The 18,050-nt window shown below is 42.9% G+C and overlaps 1 protein-coding gene across 1 annotated transcript; it reads right to left on the bottom strand.

The window, feature by feature from the left end:
• Window positions 1-2,408: 2,408 nt before the first annotated feature.
• LOC124118744 lies at window positions 2,409-16,242 on the bottom strand. The gene is made up of 6 exons (XM_046480989.2): window positions 16,126-16,242; window positions 10,755-12,639; window positions 10,302-10,388; window positions 9,280-9,447; window positions 8,785-8,820; window positions 2,409-7,342 (listed from the first exon to the last, which is right to left on the bottom strand). Exons 2-6 carry the CDS (start codon window positions 12,421-12,423, stop codon window positions 2,850-2,852), a joined length of 6,453 nt encoding a protein of 2,150 aa, XP_046336945.2. The 5' UTR covers window positions 12,424-12,639; window positions 16,126-16,242; the 3' UTR covers window positions 2,409-2,849.
• Window positions 16,243-18,050: the final 1,808 nt, after the last annotated feature.

Below are 18,050 nucleotides of genomic sequence, written 5' to 3'. Positions count from 1 at the left end.
TTACTAGAATTTGAAATATCCGCTTTCCAAGATTGCCAATATGCGCCAGAGAGAGTTTTGGAGACTTATGATTTCAACCAGGAGGATGGTATAAAACTCTGTGATATCCAAACATAGAGAAATTACGGAAGCCTTTTAGGGCCATTTTGTTTTTTTTGTTTTTTTCGATAGTATCTTGAAATTTCAACTTAGTTTCTTGAAATTTCAAGATAGTATCGAAAGAAAATAAAAAAACAAATGGCCCTAAAAGGCTTCCGTAGGAAATACCTGATTCATTTTATTTTCATCAAAATATGTTTAATAAAAGACAATCATTTTTAAGTCCGTTGATTTACAATTGAGTCTCTATACAAGACTGAATACAATACAAACGATAGCTTGCTACATATCTCTGACATAAGCTTCGACCAGAAATTTAACATTCTTAACTTAACATCCAGAAAAAGTGGGGTTCTACCGAGTTCTCCTTAGAGTATTGTTAAAGGTGCTTTTCTTTACCGGTAATAATTGTCTGAGAAACTGTAAAGGAACCTTTTCAATTAGTTTACAATGATCACAACCCCAAATTTCACAACAATACAGTAGTGTTTGTTTTAGCATAGCATCAAAGAGATAGAGATGGAATTTTAAAGAGAGATTGTGTAAACGTGCCAAAAATACGTTGCTTGGCCACACATAGTTTTAACAGATTTAGAAATATTATATTTGCTTTGGAAATAAAAACCAAGATAATTATATTCATCCACAAAATTCAAATAATTTTCATTCAAAATATATTTCCTTCTCTTGTCAATTTTAGCACCATCGAAAATAAGAGCTTCGTTTTGTCCGTGTTTACAGTTAGTTTCAACAATTTATAATAAGTTTCAAAACAATACCGTATTCGACGTAATAAGCGCCCAGGGCGCTCTCAAAATTAGAAATAGGGGGCTCTTATTAAAATTTTATTTTGGTGAAAATGAAACATAGTTGAAAAATAAATTTCGTGGTTTATGCTGACAGCCTGAAATGTTTATGTACGACAGATATATTTATCCAGAATTTAATGGCCCATAAATAAGGATGCATATAACACACGTGTGCGTATTATACGCGAATAAATAAGTCTTGTGTACATTGATCAAACGGAAGGGATGCAAATTGGGCTTGTTCACTAGCCAATATATCAGCAAATATCGCCGTGGGCGCTTATTAGAACGGGGCGCATACTACGTGGAATACAGTAAGTGATTTCTGTAGGTCTTTACGTGTCGGGACCAAAAGAGCTGTGTCGCCGACAAACAGAGGTACAAATAAAACTGGAGCAATATCCACAAAACAATCAAGTGTTGTTTAATCGATCTGCAACCCTGTACAATCATATTGCATAAAATTGGATTTCTGTGTCGATTATAAAATTTACGTAAAGTTCAATAAGGTTCTACTTGCATTTAAGTGAACAGTGCCTCCATTGAGAATAGTTAGCACTTGCATTGTGCTCTGTGGTGTAGTGGTAGAGCGTCCGCCCGGAAAGCGGAAGGTCCGGGGTTCGATCCCAAAAGACGTTGAAAGATGGTACTTGTTGTTACCCTGTATGGCATGGTTTCTCAGTGAGGTGAGGTGAAATGGGGTTTAACGTCGCGTCCAAGATTATTGCACTTATATAGCGACGTGCATGCAGGTGTATATGTGTGTGTGTGTGGCTGCTTGTACTAGTCCGGACTGATGCCGATTTATAGTGCTATCACACTGAGATACCATGCCGCAGTTTAACATGAATACCCCACTCAGACACAGTATACTGACTCCGAGCAGACCAGTCCTTGTTTTAGCCCCTTAATGCCGAGCGCCAGACAGGGTAACAACAAGTTCCATCTTTTAACGTCTTTTGGTTAACGCGGCTGGGGATCGAACCCCGGACCTTCTGCTCTCCGGGCGGACTCTCTACCATTAGACCACGGAGGCGGTCGGTTTCTCAGTGGGCTAGCACTATAAACACGGCATTAGTACGGACTAGTACAAGCAGATTGAGTTCATCTTTACAACAAACCCTGTAAGAATACTCAAGATTGTAACTGGCGTAGGAAGTTGTTTATTTTTTACTGGGTAGTGGGCTTAAATGTTGTCATATTTCTGAATGGCATTATAATAGCAATACAGATAGAAGGATATCAACTTTATATCACTCACTTTTAAGGTTTCACTCTTGGAATGTGCGAGTGAGTGAGTTGGGTTTAACGTCGCTTTTAACAGTATTGCAGTTATATCACGACGTGTCAGCTTAATATGGGAGGACAGCTCGAAGGGATGCAGGTCTTAGACGTTTACCACTTCGGTGAAAACCACGAGCACGGGTATGGTGCTGACAAACCTAGAAACATAATCGGGGCGAAGCGGGATTCGAACCCACAATCATAGGTTTCTGGCGTGCCCAAGGGACACAGCTCTGCTCTGAATCGCGGCGCCTTAGACGACTAGACCACCCGTGCCCCCCTTCACTCTTGGAAAGACAGTTTCCAAATGAAACAGATTTCATTGTTTACTTAAAGAATGTGACATCAATAACGCTGTATTGTATGTTCATAACTACCGAGTGAGTGAGTGAGTGAGTATAATTTTACACCGCTTTTAGCAATATTCAAGCAATATCACGGCGGGGGACACTAGAAATGGGCTTCATACATTGTACCCATGTCGGGAATCGAACTCGGGTCTTCGGCGTGACGAGCGAACGCTTTAACCACTAGGCTAACCGACCGCCACTTCATAACAAGTGAGTTTTTTAGATTTAGCTACTTTACAATTTCTATATTAATGGGCTTGACACACTGAATCCATGTGGGAAATAGAACCCGCGAAAGCTTTAACCACTAGGCTAAACCTCCACCTGCATCCTCATCCCGACCTGTTGCACCTCTCTGAGCAAGATAATTCACACAGTCAGTATCCCCAGCCACAGATGCATCATTCATTGGGGTGTGTCCCTTGTAGTCCTCCACGTTCACAGAACAACCTTTATCAAGGAGTAACCCAACCTTCTTTACACCACCCAACCCTGCGCTCGCAGCTAAGTGCAAAGGTGTTTTTCCAAGATTGTCTGTGAAAGTGACATCAGCTCCTTGACTAATGATGTATTCAAGTGTTTCAAATGGCCCCTGTCTCGCTAGGTCATGCAGTGGGGTTATATTATTGTTGTCGAGTGCGTTTACATCCACACCGTCCTCCACCAGTGACACCACCTTTTTATGTGTATCTATCTGTGATACCGCTGCCTCATGTAATATTGTCCTTCCATCATTATTCCTTGCTGAAGTGTCTGAACCATTCTTATGAAGGAACATCATTACTTGAAACAGACCTTCTTTGGCTGCAATATGCAACGGTGTGCAACCTTTTCCGTCTAATTGGTTTGGCGACAAACCCTTCATCAGCAACAGCTGGACCTTAATCAAGGCGTCTGTTTTGGATTTGACTGCCTTGAGAAGGAGACTCGACCCATCCTCATCTATACTTGATGCACAGGCACCTCTTTCTAGAAGCTCTGCCAGGTCCTCTCCGCTCCCCAAACAAATGGCCCAGTGTATCAAGCTCCAACCATGTTTGCCTGTAGCATTGATGTCTGCTCCTTTGTCGAGTAACAGTAATGCCTTCGACTTGATATCACGGCTAGACATGGCCGCTCTGTACAACAAAGTATTTCCTTGTTTGTCAGTATTTGAAATATCTATGTTCAGATCAACTATAAGCAGTTCCAACCGTTCAAAGCCGCCGTCTGTAGCAACGTGTAAAGGAGTGTCACCATTCTTGTCCGCTGCGAATACATCAGCTCCATGTTTGATCAAGAGCTCAACCTTTTGCTTTCTGTTAATCGTTGACTCTACGGCGTTGTGAAGTGGAGTTGTTCCATTGTCATTAGAACACTGGATTTTTGCTCCATGTTCCACAAGAAACTTAACTGTTTTGTAAGATGTCTCAAGAGCTGCATAATGCAGAGGGCTTGTTCCGGAACAATCCAAAAGGTTCACGTTGACACCCCTTTCCATTAAGAATTCTACTTTTTCTAAAGGCATGTGGTATTTCTTAACCACCATATGTAACACTGTCTCTCCAGTGGAACTCCTAACAAACATGTCTGCTCCATTTGCCACCAAAATCTGTAAACTGTTCAAAGTTCCATGTTCTGCTGCATGGCACAAAGCTGTCAACCCAGAGTTATCTCTCATGTTGACATTAGCCCCTTTAGCAATCAAGATTTCAATGATCGCCTCCGAGTCTGTGAGAGATTGTGCAGCCCTGTGCAGAACAGTGAGTCCATCAGTATCACGTGAGTTAATATCAGCTTTGTACTTGACAAGGGGCTCAACGGATGCTAAACAACCTTCAGCAGCTGCAACATGCAAGGGAGTAGCCCCCTTGTCATCTACAGCATTAATGTCAGCTCCAGCCTTTAAAAGGTAGCTGATTTTCTTTGCCTCATCTATTGAGTAATGAGGTATAAGATGTAGCGCAGTCTGCCCTTGCTTGTCTTTCACAGAAACATCACTTTGGTTATCTACGAGTAGCTTCAGTGACTCAAAGGTACCTTGCTGGGCAGCGCAGAGTAACGGAGTGAACCCCTCCTCACTGATTTCATTGATACCACAACCATGCTGTAAGAGTAACTCTGCCTTATGAACTGATTCAATGGAGGACAAAACTGACTCATGTAATGCTGTCTTCCCCATTCTCGTTTTAGCATTAACATCAGCCCCCTTTTCTATGACATATTTCAGCGTTGCAAAAGAACCCTTCCCAGCAATGTAGATCAATGGTGTACAACCATAATAATCACTATGATTTATGTCACCTATATTCTCCACCAGGAGCTGAATTACAGTATTGTCAACTGTATATACACTTGCTGCACGGTGTAGAGGAGTCTGGCCTAGACTATCAGCATTCATTTTTGCACCTTTTAGTAAAAGGTATTGAAATTCTGTCAAATTGCCTTTCAGCGCCAGTGAATGAAGTGGTGTGCCACTACCTATGTCCGCTGCATTTACATCGGCACCTGCTGCCAAAAGGGACTCCATTTTTGACAAACGATCTTTCTTGGTGCGAGCAGCTTCATGCAACGGTGTTTCCAGTGTGATTGTCTCAGAGTTTGGATTTGCGCCATTGTCCAAGAGAAACTTGACACATTCTGCTGAGCTCTCATAAGCTGCATTGTGGAGTGGTGTGCAACCATATTCGTCCTTTGAATTGATCAGCGACTTGAGATGAAATTCAGGACATGTAGCAGGACTTGAAGTTGCAGAACAATCTGTTTCTAAATCATTATGTCTGTCAAATGATTGTTGATACTGTAGTGACCCTTTCTCTCTTTTCCGTATTTCACATGTGATACTCTCTAATAACTCAATGTCTGTGGTCTGGCTTACAAAGCTTAAGCATTTTGCAAAGTCTAATTCTGCATCTGCAGCAACAAGCACATGGAATGTGTCAACAGAAGATTTGTGTTCATGTTCATTGGCTACTGTCAGCGGCAAATTTAAAGGCACATGTCCATGTACAGCTGACATCTGAACAAAAAATAATTTGGCAACAATGTCAACCATTTTCTCCTTTGCTTGATGGTTCACAATGCTCTTCGTGATAACTTTCAGTGTATTCACTCTGTTACAATGCACAGCAAATTTCAAAGAAAACAACAGCATGTTTGTATCAAGTAGTGGAGCTTGATGGTGGCATAGGATTTTCCTTAAAACGTTTTCATTGTCTCCCAATGCCAAAAGAGCAGACAAGACACAAGTTTCGTTGGGAACAATGCCACTATCAAGGAGCCTCTCAACAGTGGTCAAGTCCCCAACAAATGCGGAGCTTGCAAGAAACATGTTCATATCCATTCTACAGCCCTGAAATGATGATGGAGTAAGTATTGTGGCAATGGACTGTAGACCTTTAGCGAACAGTATTGACGTTATATACAGCTCTGGAACAGGAAGCTGTATGGCCTGCATTTCAGAGTTGAAATACTCCAACTTGTCTTGGTAGTTAGCTGTAATGTAATCATTTGAAAACACTGAATATGCCCCTATGTTGGTGTATGTTGAAGGTATGGTTGTGGAGCATAAAGTTTTTCGGTCATCCTCGGAGAGTGCACTATGGAAGTACTGGAGAAACGTATCATTCCTTAGAGCAGAATGGTCCATGACTTTTTCAGAATTTCTGGATTTGAGTAGTTCAATTATCCTGACCGCAAAATCTTTGTAGTAATCCTCACTGAGAAGAATAGATGTGGCAGTTTTGTCTTCACATTCAACTGTCCTGACAAATTCCACAAGAATGTTAATTGGAGAAATTTCTATACCCTTTCCTGGGTACTTTGATGTGAACTCCAAGACAATAGTCTCATGGATGGATCGGTGGCTAAATCTGTAATATCCCCCAACAAAGGACAAATACATACCACATAATCTTTTGGCAACGTTACAAACATCACCGAGCCCAAATTCTGGGCTTATGTTGCATAGAGATCTGATCAGTTCCCAATTCTTGATGAGAGGACCACATTCTGAGGAAAATGGGTCAACATGGGATTGTTTGATAACACCTTCCTCAAACGCAAGAAGCAGTAATACTCCGTAGGCTTGGGGATCAAACTCCCTGAGAGTGTTAACCTCATCCATCAGATACTGTAATGGTCTACTGAAGAACTTGACTCCTCGTTTCTGGGCTTCTCTGCTGCTGATGTAAAACCTGCATATTTGTGGGAAACCTAGCTCATTGCTTGTCTTCACAGCTTGTCTCATCTCATCATAAGTCATCTTCAGTGCTGTTCTTCTGTTCAGATATGCTTCTAGCATTTCCATTTTTTCCTTCACATTGAGACCATATATGTCCGTGTTTAACCCTACTTCTTTCAATGCAGAAAAGATTTTGTAAGTTTTTAGACCTTGCTGACACTGTTTGTAAATGTTTCCCCTTGATGAGAGCAGCAGAAACACCTGCCCAGATTCAACTAAAGGCCACATAATCGGCAGTTCTCGTTCCCACATTCTAAGATCCTCCCTTGATAAATTAGTTCGACCAAATATGTCATCAATGAAAACCACATACTTTTCCTCTTCAGAAATGTTATTTACGTGTCTTGGGGGTGGTATATATTTCCAGTCATCTGCTGTGGTGATGATGAGAGGGGTTCTATGTTGAATATTTGCTATGTCCTTCAAAACTCTATAACACAGAGTTGTCTTCCCATCCCCTGACCTTCCTGTGACAAGCACTACACCGAGTTCCAAAAGGGACCGCTTGGCTATTGCCAGTGCCTTTGTCGGCGTGAACAGCTCCTTCTCTGTCAGCAGTAATAGTTGTTGTGTTCTGTCTGAAACAGGACAACACGGTTTATTGAAGTACGAAAATAAAATATTTATTCATGTTTCTGACTCGGCTGCTTTATTGGTTCTATTTCCAATACTACGAGGGCTGGTCAAAAAGTTCTAAGCCTAACCAGCAAAACCAACAATTGTGAAAGTGTCATGAATTTTTTTTCAACATAATCTTCCTGCTTTCAGTACACTTCTCATATCAATAGTGAAGCTTTTCAATTCCAGAGAAGTTTTCTGAAGCCACCCTGAAAAAACCATCCACAGCAGCTTCGAGGTCATTGTTGGCGTCATAGTGCTTTCCACGAATGTGTTCTTTCAGTTTAGAAAACAGTAGGAAATCACTTGGAGCCAGGTCTGGTGAGTATGGAGGTTGAGGAAGCTCTTTGAACCCACATTGTCGCACAGCAGCCTTTGCAAGTGGAGAGGTGTGAGAAGAGGCATTGTCATGAAATGGTAGAACTTCAGCAGTCAGCACTCGACACCGCTTTTCTTTGACAGAATCTCTCAGGTGATGAAGCATATCAGCAAAGTAGGCACTGGTAATAGTCTTTTGACTTTCTAAGTATTCAACAAGAATCACACCCTTTACATCCCAGAATAGTGGCCATAAGTTTCATCACTGATTTTGACGATTTTTGGTGCCAGAGAAGTGGAATGGTGCCATTCCATGGGTTGACGTTTTGACTCGGGATCATAATGGTAATCCCATGTTTCATCCCCCGTTACTAATCACTTTTCGAATTTGACAAATTCCTCCTCAAAAGCTCTTAATTTTCTCTGGCAATGTCAGTTCTTTTTTCTAAGACCAGAATTTAGAAACTTTGGCAACCAACGAGCAGATAGCTTATTCAGCTGTAAATGTTCATGAATAATAGTTTCAATGGATCCATGGTTTAGACCTGCGTTTTCCTCACGTTCAGCAATGGTTTATACATCTATCTGACTAAAAGTTTTTCTTCCTCCTTGATTGAATATTCATTGATGGAAGTTGAAGGTCGTCCAGACCTAAGATCATCATCAAGGCTCGTTCTCCCAGTCTTTAACATAGCTGCCCAACGTTTAACAGTGGAATAGCTATGACACTTATGCCCGTAACCTTTTGACATGCGCTCATGAATTTCTTAGGGAGTACTTTTCTCTAAAGTCCAAACTTGATGACTGTTCCTTACTCTTTTTGACCAGCCCTCGTACTAAGTCTAAGTTAGAATCATAAGCAGTGCCATGTCATTGAGTGTAAAAAAGTGCTGTTAACCAGCTTCAGTAGTTGAGAGATTAGTGATGTCATTTGATTGTGACATCATGGTAACCAGTGACATCATAATGATTTTCAAAGCATTGTTATGCGATTTCATTGCACCGGTATCTCATAGGCGATCACTTGAACTCACCCAAGACATATCTCCAGTGGAAGCAAATATTGAATGATAAATATACTTACCAGAGATCCGCTTCAGTTTTGGCGAACGACTGGTATCTGAAACATAGCATTTTTAAGATTTATTCTATGCAAAAACTATTGCAAGTAATCTGACAAATACAAACACCACAACAGAACGCTTCCCGGACAGGAGAAGGATGGTGAGTCTGATCACTGGACGTGTACCAAAATAAAGACGTTGAAAGAAGGTACTTCTTGTTACTCTGCCTCGTGCTCAGCATTAATAGGAGACATTTTTGTTATTCAAACCATGATCCTGAATATATTTTTTAAAAGAAAAACACAACAATGTAATTCTTATGGCAACAAATACTCTTTTGTTGATCAGTCTAAAGCATAAATATCTTTTCAAGAATTTTCGGGAACAATTTATTTTGGATAAAATCCCAGGCCCTCTCCGGAATATCAAATGGTCGGTCCATCAGAGGAAGCTTTCACTCTCTCGAATCCCTTACCCATCTCGAAATGCTATGAAGAACAACAGCAAGTGATTACCTTCCTCTTTTGCTTGGTGTATCTGTTGACCCTTCAACTGTGATTTAGAGTTGGAACAGTGTGGCATATATGTATCTGTTCTGGACTGTACAGATGGGTTGTCCTTCTGATTCCAACTTGTAGTCATGTCATGACCGACTGGTTCTGTTGATGGAGAAACGTCAGGTTCTGACGAGGAAGAGTTAGGGTAAGTAAGATATTGTCATATATATATGGAGACCAGTAATAGGCTTTACCTTTGGCATGAAGGGCGAATTTCCTGATTGGGTCAAATACATTTATTTCAGCAATAGAATAGCAACCACTGCCCTGAGAGTACAAAACTATTCCTATTTTACTTTTTTCGTTATCCTAATATTTTCTTCTTCTTGTCAAGATGTGGGGAGAAGGACAGTATAAGGGAGGGAGGAGTTGTATAGTGACCAATCTCACTAAAATCAGATCTTAGTTCTCGCTACCGTTAAACAAAGATCTGAGGACATCACATTACGGGTCACGTCAGAACGACCTTTCATCCAACCAATCAGAGCTTCGCTTACCAGATCATGAAAGTGACGAAATGTGTTTTCTAATTATGCAACCTCGAAATATTTAACAGAGGGTATTCCGAACGACAGTTACTTCTTTTATGATTATATCCATCAATCTAGACCAACTATAAATCATTCCAGAATGATCTTTTGATCGGTTTAAAGAGAATTAATCGAGAATACGTCAAAATATGTTTCGAAACGTAGTCGCCAGTTTGAAACTAGTGTCGTAAAGCTTGAGAAAGCTGCCTTCTGATTGGCTAATGACGATTTCTTGTCAGTCATTTCATTGGTCGGTGTAAGTTTGCGAAAGGTTGTTTTGACGTGACCAGTAAAGGGATGTCCTTAGATCTTTGTTTAGCGGTAGCGAAAACTAAGATCTGATTTTAATGATATTTCTTTCTGTTGCACGCCAGCTTAACTCATTGATCTCGTTTTGGATGATTTGCCACGTGAAGCTGCCTAAAAGTGAAGTCCTATTTTATCACTCACCGAAAAGTCTTCCTTTCGACACGATCCGTTCCTGGGTGACATGTATTCCCTCACTGTTCGTGATGTTGAAAACATTGACAGTCAAACCTGTAAATTAGACACATGTAAATAAAAAGGATATTCGGGTATGTTTTTTTTGTTTTTTGTTTGAAGCCTCAGCCAGAAACATTCCACTTTAAATATACAAGTTTGGACAATCCAGTGACTGACTTTATGAACAACGATCCACGTCGTCAGAGTACTATGACACCAAGTCACAGAGCTTAATCACCGGACCCAAGTGGTTACCACTAGATCTTACGACGAACATAAGCCTATTCTTATCCTATTAGGAATCCCCACGGGGCTATTCAGTTATGAGCCACTGATGTCTAGCATCATATATCATATTCCTAACATGGATTTGTAACAGAATAATTTAAATGTACAAAGAAATTAAATCGCCAACCTTACCTTGTTCTTGTGATGGCATAGCAACAACATCTTGGTCTGTTGCATGAGACATCCATCCTTTGTGCGACATGGCCCCTGCGTCAGGCATCTCTCTTCTGCGAGGAGGATGGGTATTCTCCGTTGTGCCGTGAGATGTGTTCTGAACGGGTAATACAGGCCCGTCTCCACCTACAGGCGTTGTATTTGACGTTTTTTTATCAACGCTTGAGTCACTTGCAGCTCTTCCGGCAGGTGCCCCGTGCGATGTCGTTTGATCAACGCTTGATTCAGGTGCGTCTCCTTCTGCAGGTGTCCCATATGACGTGGTTTGACCAACGCTTGGTTCAGGTGCGTCTCTTCCTGCAGATGTCCCATATGAGGTGGTTTGATCAACGCTTGATTCAGGTGCGTCTCTTTCTGCAGGTGTCCCATATGATGTGGTTTCATCAACGCTTGATTCAGGTGCGTCTCCTTCTGCAGATGTCCCATATGACGTGGTTTGATCAACGCTTGGTTCCGGTGCGTCTCTTACTGCAGATGTCCCATATGACGTGGTTTGATCAACGCTTGTTTCAGGTGCGTCTCCTTCTGCAGGTGTCCCATATGACGTGGTTTGATCAACGCTTGTTTCAGGTGCGTCTCTTACTGCAGGTGTCCCATATGACGTGGTTTGATCAACGCTTGTTTCAGGTACGTCTCCTTCTGCAGATGTCCCATATGACGTGGTTTGATCAACGCTTGGTTCAGGTGCGCCTCTTACTGCATGTGTCCCATATGACGTGGTTTGATCAACGCTTGATTCAGGTGCCTCTCTTACTGCATGTGTCCCATATGACGTGGTTTGATCAACGCTTGGTTCAGGTGCGTCTCTTACTGCATGTGTCCCATATGACGTGGTTTGATCAACGCTTGATCCAGGTGCGTCTCTTTCTGCAGGTGTCCCATATGATGTGGTTTCATCAACGCTTGATTCAGGTGCGCCTCTTCCGGCAGGTGCCCCGTGCGATGTCTTTTGATCAACGCTTGATTCAGGTGCGTCTCCTTCTGCAGGTGTCCCATATGACGTGGTTTGACCAACGCTTGGTTCAGGTGCGTCTCTTCCTGCAGATGTCCCATATGAGGTGGTTTGATCAACGCTTGATTCAGGTGCGTCTCTTTCTGCAGGTGTCCCATATGATGTGGTTTCATCAACGCTTGATTCAGGTGCGTCTCCTTCTGCATGTGTCCCATATGACGTGGTTTGATCAACGCTTGGTTCAGGTGCATCTCTTACTGCATGTGTCCCATATGACGTGGTTTGATCAACGCTTGATCCAGGTGCGTCTTCTTCTGCAGGTGTCCCATATGACGTGGTTTGATCAACGCTTGATTCAGGCGCCTCTCTTTCTGCAGGTGTCCCATATGACGTGGTTTGATCAACGCTTGATTCAGGTACGTCTCCTTCTGCAGGTGTCCCATATGACGTGGTTTGATCAATGCTTGGTACTGATGAATCTCGACTTTTTGGTTCATATGGAGATGGCATGTGGTGTATGCAACATCTGTCACTTTTAGACCATCGTCTTTTGATGCCGGTAAGTTCTGCGGCGGCAAGGAAGGGACTTGCTGCTGTCCTTGCGGAGGGCACCCAGGGGAGGAGGATGTGTCTCTGGGCAATATCGTCATCACTCTCATCTGGGCTATCTCCCATTGTGCTCGTCGGTTTATGCTACTCACTGGAAATAGGTGCACAAGTTGAGTGTGACTGCGTGTGTGTTTTTGAACCGTGAACTGATGAGGAAGATATTTCGCCCCACAATTCAGGCTGTGCCTGATTCATTGCATCCGGAGTAAGTGTCAGGTTATGATTAGTCACACATTCTTTTCCATGTCAGTCGGACTTTCTGTAGGTTTTAGTTTAGATTTCCTGAAACAAACACAAACACAATGACAATATTATATATAAGAAGTATATTCAACCTATTGCGCCTTTTATCTTTTATTCAGTTGATATAATTACATAACCATTAAGATACATGGGGCGGAGATGTACTACACTTACTATAAGACGTCAAACAAATGAGGAAACACCCTATATTCCCAGGGGCGGTCGGGTAGCCTAGTGGTTAAAGTGTTCGCTAGTCACGCCTAAGACGTCGATTTCCCACATGGATACAATGTGTGAAGCCCATTTCTGGTGTCCCCCGCCGTGATATTGCTAAAAGCGGCGTAAAACCATACTCACTCACTCACCATATTTCCATCGTATCTCAAAGACAACAAAGACAACCAGAACACATTGGGTAGTTTCAGATAGTGGCATTTAATGGATGAATCTTTCTGATCAGACACCAGTAAACAAATGGAACAATACCCCTATGTTGAGCGGAAAGTGTGAGGGGTCATTTTGAAAAGTCACACGCCAGTACACACAGTCAATAATGGGTGTGACCGCCCCGGTACCTGACGCACTCTGCACATCGAGCTCTCATTGACCTGATCATGACATGTGCCCGCAATGTAGCCCGCGGCATTGCCTGGGATTCCTGCTGAAGGAGGGGCGGTCGGGTAGTCTAGTGGTTAAAGCGCTCGCTCGTCACGCAGGAGACCCGGGTTCGATTCCCAACATGGGTAGAATGTGTGAGGCCCATTTCTGGTGTCCCCCGCCGTGATATTGCTGGAATATTGCTAAAAACGGCGTAAAACCATATTTGCTAAAGGAATCCGACTAGCTGTTTCAGGTTTGCAGGCGGAGTATGGATATCGCGAACACGTCGTCCCAAAATGTCCCAAACAAGTTCAATTTGGGGCGAGGTCAGGGGAATATGCTGGCCACTGCATTCGCCAAACGCCCCTCTGAGTGACAAAGTCTGTGACAACACGTGCACGCTGTGGCCTGGCAGAATCATCCTGCAACATGTCACCAGGTCCAATGGCGTAGAGAGACGAAATCATAAAGGGGTGAGGTGAGGTGAAATGGGGTTTAACGTCGCGTCCAAGATTATTGCACTTATATAGCGATGTGCATGTACGTGTGTGTGTTTGTGTGGCTGCTTGTACTAGTCCGGACTGATGCCGATTTATAGTGCTAGCTCACTGAGATACCATGCCGCAGTTTAACATGAATACCCCACTCAGACACAGTATACTGACTCCGAGCCGACCAGTCCTTGTTTAAGCCCCTTAATGCCGAGCGCCAGACAGGGTAACAACAAGTACCATCTTTTAACGTCTTTAGGTATGACGCGGATGGGGATCGAACCCGGGACCTTCCGCTTTCCGGGCGGACGCTCTACCACTAGACCACGGAGGCGGTCAAATCATAAAGAGTCCAATAACCTCATCCGTATATCAGATACCAGTCTGATTGCCATGAATAGGGGGTCAAGTGATGCAAACTGATGCCCCTTGACACTATGACTGACCCTCCGCCAAATCCCGTCACGTTCACGGACCGTCGCCTCATGGAAACCTACATCTCGCCTTCTGAACACACGGATACGGCCATCTTGATTCTGCAAACTGAATCGAGACTCGTCCGAAAACAATACACGTGACCAGTCCTGACGATTCCGACGCTGATGGGCACGACACCATGCAAGACGGGCTGCTCTGTGACGTTGAAGACGGGAAGGGAGGAGGGGTCCTAGCAGCAAGACGTCTACTACGGATACCAGCGGCTCGCAGACGGTTGGGAATTGTTTGTTCACTGACGTTCACATGTGTGGCATGTCGAAGTCGAAGTGCATTGGCGGTGATGAATCTGACGTGAGGCCATCACAACGATGTAACGAACATCGACCCTTGATGTGGTTCTGCCTGAACGTGGTCGGTCCTGTACACTACCTGTTGACCGAAAACGTTCCCACAGACGATGGATCACAGATGATGACCTCTGAAGGCGTCTTGCGACTTCTCGTATGGCTACATCATCCAGAAGCCATGCAATCGCCCGTCCACGATCAACAGCACTTAGGGTTCTTCGTACCATGACGGCCATCTTCCCGAGTCAAGGGCGTTAACCAAAAGTCCAGTTTCCTTCCTTGCCGAACTAGGCTGGAATTTCCAGGCTCGATCGTAGAGCCACCAGTGGCTATTTAGAGTTATGTCCCCTCTATGCCCCTCCTATTGACCAATCAGATTCCACCTCTTATATCACCTGCAATTGCTTCAAACAAAATGGCGACGCCAAGTCAAGACGATCTCATCGATAATCAAGATCTATATTGTCATAAAACGGTCTTTTACCTCACAAAGTGCAGCAAATCACTTGAGCACCTTGATTAAAAACATGAAAAGATTTGCCAAATATCTATCAACGTCCAGTTGGCGGTACAAATGCTTTGCAAATCCTTCAGTTGACCGAAAATTCCATGTTGAAATCCATGTTGTTCACGAACCGGGTGTCTAGTTCGTTTCGCGATTTTGATTGGACTATACTCGTTAGTCAAGGCAAAATGAAACTCCGGAATTCCATCCTAGTTCGGCAAGGGTGGAAACTGGACTGTCAGTTAACTCCCTTGCTTCGATAAAATGCAAAACTGAACATTGACAAATTTCTGCTTCCTCAGCTTTTAAACTCGTGTGTGCAGTGACTGCACAGGAATCACGTCGCGTACGTGGAAAGTTTTATTTGGGTGGCAGACACCATCGTGTGACAATGGTCACGCTTGCATTCAATAACATTTCCACGTGTTTTCTGTCATTTGGACTGTCGCCCAAACGCAACCAATATGGTTTCCCTCAGGGTTGTAGCTGCATGTCTGCTTACGTTACCTCTGCAATGTTCCACACGCACTACTACACCCGTGAAGATCCGGGGTAGAATAGGTCTTCAGCAACCCATGCTTGCTGTAAAAGGCAACTATGCTTGCTGTAAGAGGCGACTAACGGGATCGGGTGGTCAGGCTGGCTGACTTGGTTGATGCATGTCATCGATCCCAATTGCGTGGATCGATGCTCATGATGTCATCACTGGATTGTCTGGCCCAGACTCGATTATTTACAGACCGCAGTCATATAGCTGGAATATTGCTGAGTGCGGCGTTCAACAACAAACAAACAAACAAACAACATGCACCACTAGACTTCGTATCACTTCATGACTGTACAGTAAATTTTACTTTTACTGAAATATATGCTAAATAGTGGGTGTTCCCATACTTGTTTAACGTAGTATAGATTGTAGGAAACGTATGTGTGTGTGTCTGTGCGTGCGTGTGCGCTTTTAGCAATATTCCAGCAATATCACAGCTGGGGACACCACATACGTACGTCCATATAAACATGGCTTCACTGTTTACAAGTCAGTGTCCTCCCAGACAGTTTGCTTGTGCAAACGGTCAGAGTATGTTGATGAGGATGTCATCAGAGACAAACAAGGTCACACCTATTGAATTTATAATATACTTACTGTATTTTGTCTCATCCAGTCCGTGTCAAATTATAAAAGCTGGTAATCTGTGTATAAGCAGGACACAACCTATTCTGCGCAGTTGAAAGTAATTTAACATGTCTAACCATACTTGTGTTGTCCAATATGGGTCATTTCCCGCGTCGCTATTGTGTTAGGTGGTTACATCACTCCCTCCAGGTCAGTATTGCCTCCTTGGAGAGGAGACAGGAAGAAATACAGTCAGAAAATAAATCAATTTCCCTTTTGGATAAAGCAAAGACCACGATGCCGAATTACATGACAATTATATTAACTTGCTTAGAAAGAAAAATACCTCCTAAAAATACCAAAATGGTCCGTTTCTTAATGCATATATTATTTAATTTAAAGTTCCATATATTACCTGCCTACTCGTCAAAGTTTCATAGGAAGGGTCACATACATCGGTTTAGACCACACAGTTCAACAGTTGTATAGTAAGATAGTAGACGTCACACACATCGACCTAGACCACACAGTTCAACAGTTGTATAGTAAGATAGTAGACGTCACGCACATCGGTCTAGACCACACAGTTCAACAGTTGTACAGTAAGATAGTAGACGTCACACGGATCGGTCTAGACCACACAGTTCGACAGTTGTATAGTAAGATAGTAGACGTCACACACATCGGTCTAGACCACACAGTTCAACAGTTGTACAGTAAGATAGTAGACTTCACACAGATCGGTCTAGACCACACAGTTCAACAGTTGTATAGTAAGATAGTAGACGTCACACGGATCGGTCTAGACCGCACAGTTCAACAGTTGTACAGTAAGATAGTAGACGTCACACACATCGACCTAGACCACACAGTTCAACAGTTGTATAGTAAGATAGTAGACTTCACACAGATCGGTCTAGACCACAAAGTTCAACAGTTGTACAGTAAGAAAGTAGACGTCACACAGATCGGTCTAGACTACACAGTTTAACAGTTGTACAGTAAGATAGTAGACGCCACACACATCGGTCTAGACCACACAGTTCAACAGTTGTACAGTAAGATAGTAGACGTCACACAGATCGGTCTAGACCACACAGTTCAACAGTTGTACAGTAAGAAAGTAGACGTCACACAGATCGGCCTAGACCACACAGTTTAACAGTTGTATAGTAACATAGTAGACGTCACACAGATCGGTTGAGGCAGAACAGTACAACAGATGTATAGTAAAATTGTAAAAGTCACACATTAGTCGTGGCCACAAGTTGTATAGTAAAGGTTTCACAAATCTCACACAGTGCATGGTCCAGCGCAATCAAGCCTGTTCAACCGAATAGTTTACGAACTGACATACGTCAGACAAACCCTGCTCTAAAATGTATTGAACGAAGCTGTATTTGGCATGCAGTTACTTCCCTTTGAGCGAAGGTTCGTCACATAATTCAACGTGTTCCTCCACAGCACTGCAACACACACAGGTGTTTGGTCGGTTGGTTTGTTGTTTAACGCCGCACTCAGCAATATTCCAGCTACATGACGGCGGTCTGTAAATAATCGAGTATGGACCAGACAATCCAATTGGGATCGATGACATGCATCAACCAAGTCAGCAAGCCTGACCATCCGATCCCGTTAGTCGCCTCTTACGACAAGCATGGATTGCAAAGACCTATTCTACCCCGGATCTTCTCGGGTTCTGATGCTGATATACGCTTAACGGTATAAGGCCTCATTATTTTATTAGTGCAATAGTTTCCCTGTTTTTATGGTAGTGTATTGTAATTATTTTAAATAATTCTATCTCGCTAAAACGAGAAAACTAAACTGAAGTTCTCGGCAAAAACATGAGTTTTCTCTTTTTCCTTCCGATAGAAATTCTGAAATAGATACGAGTTAGTCATCACTGACCTTATAGAAATAAGACAGGAGGCAAGGAATATTTACAAACACAC

The sequence above is a fragment of the Haliotis rufescens genome, unplaced genomic scaffold, assembly GCF_023055435.1.
Source record: "Haliotis rufescens isolate VD_foot unplaced genomic scaffold, xgHalRufe1.0.p SCAF_2, whole genome shotgun sequence".
NCBI classification, from domain to species: domain Eukaryota; kingdom Metazoa; phylum Mollusca; class Gastropoda; order Lepetellida; family Haliotidae; genus Haliotis; species Haliotis rufescens.
Note: the sequence above shows the minus strand (reverse complement) of the source record. Positions and strands in the feature narration are given on the sequence as shown.

What these genes read in the sequence shown, in the direction of transcription:
- LOC124118744 (XM_046480989.2), bottom strand. Translation starts at nt 12,423, where the DNA reads ATGGGAGATAGCCCAGATGAGAGTGATGACGATATTGCCCAGAGACAC. An exon ending in TATGCCATCACAAGAACAAG is followed by an intron (nt 10,389 to 10,754) that starts GTAAGGTTGGCG and finishes TCTAATTTACAG; the next exon opens with GTTTGACTGTCAATGTTTTC. An exon ending in GTCGAAAGGAAGACTTTTCG is followed by an intron (nt 9,448 to 10,301) that starts GTGAGTGATAAA and finishes CTTCCTCGTCAG; the next exon opens with AACCTGACGTTTCTCCATCA.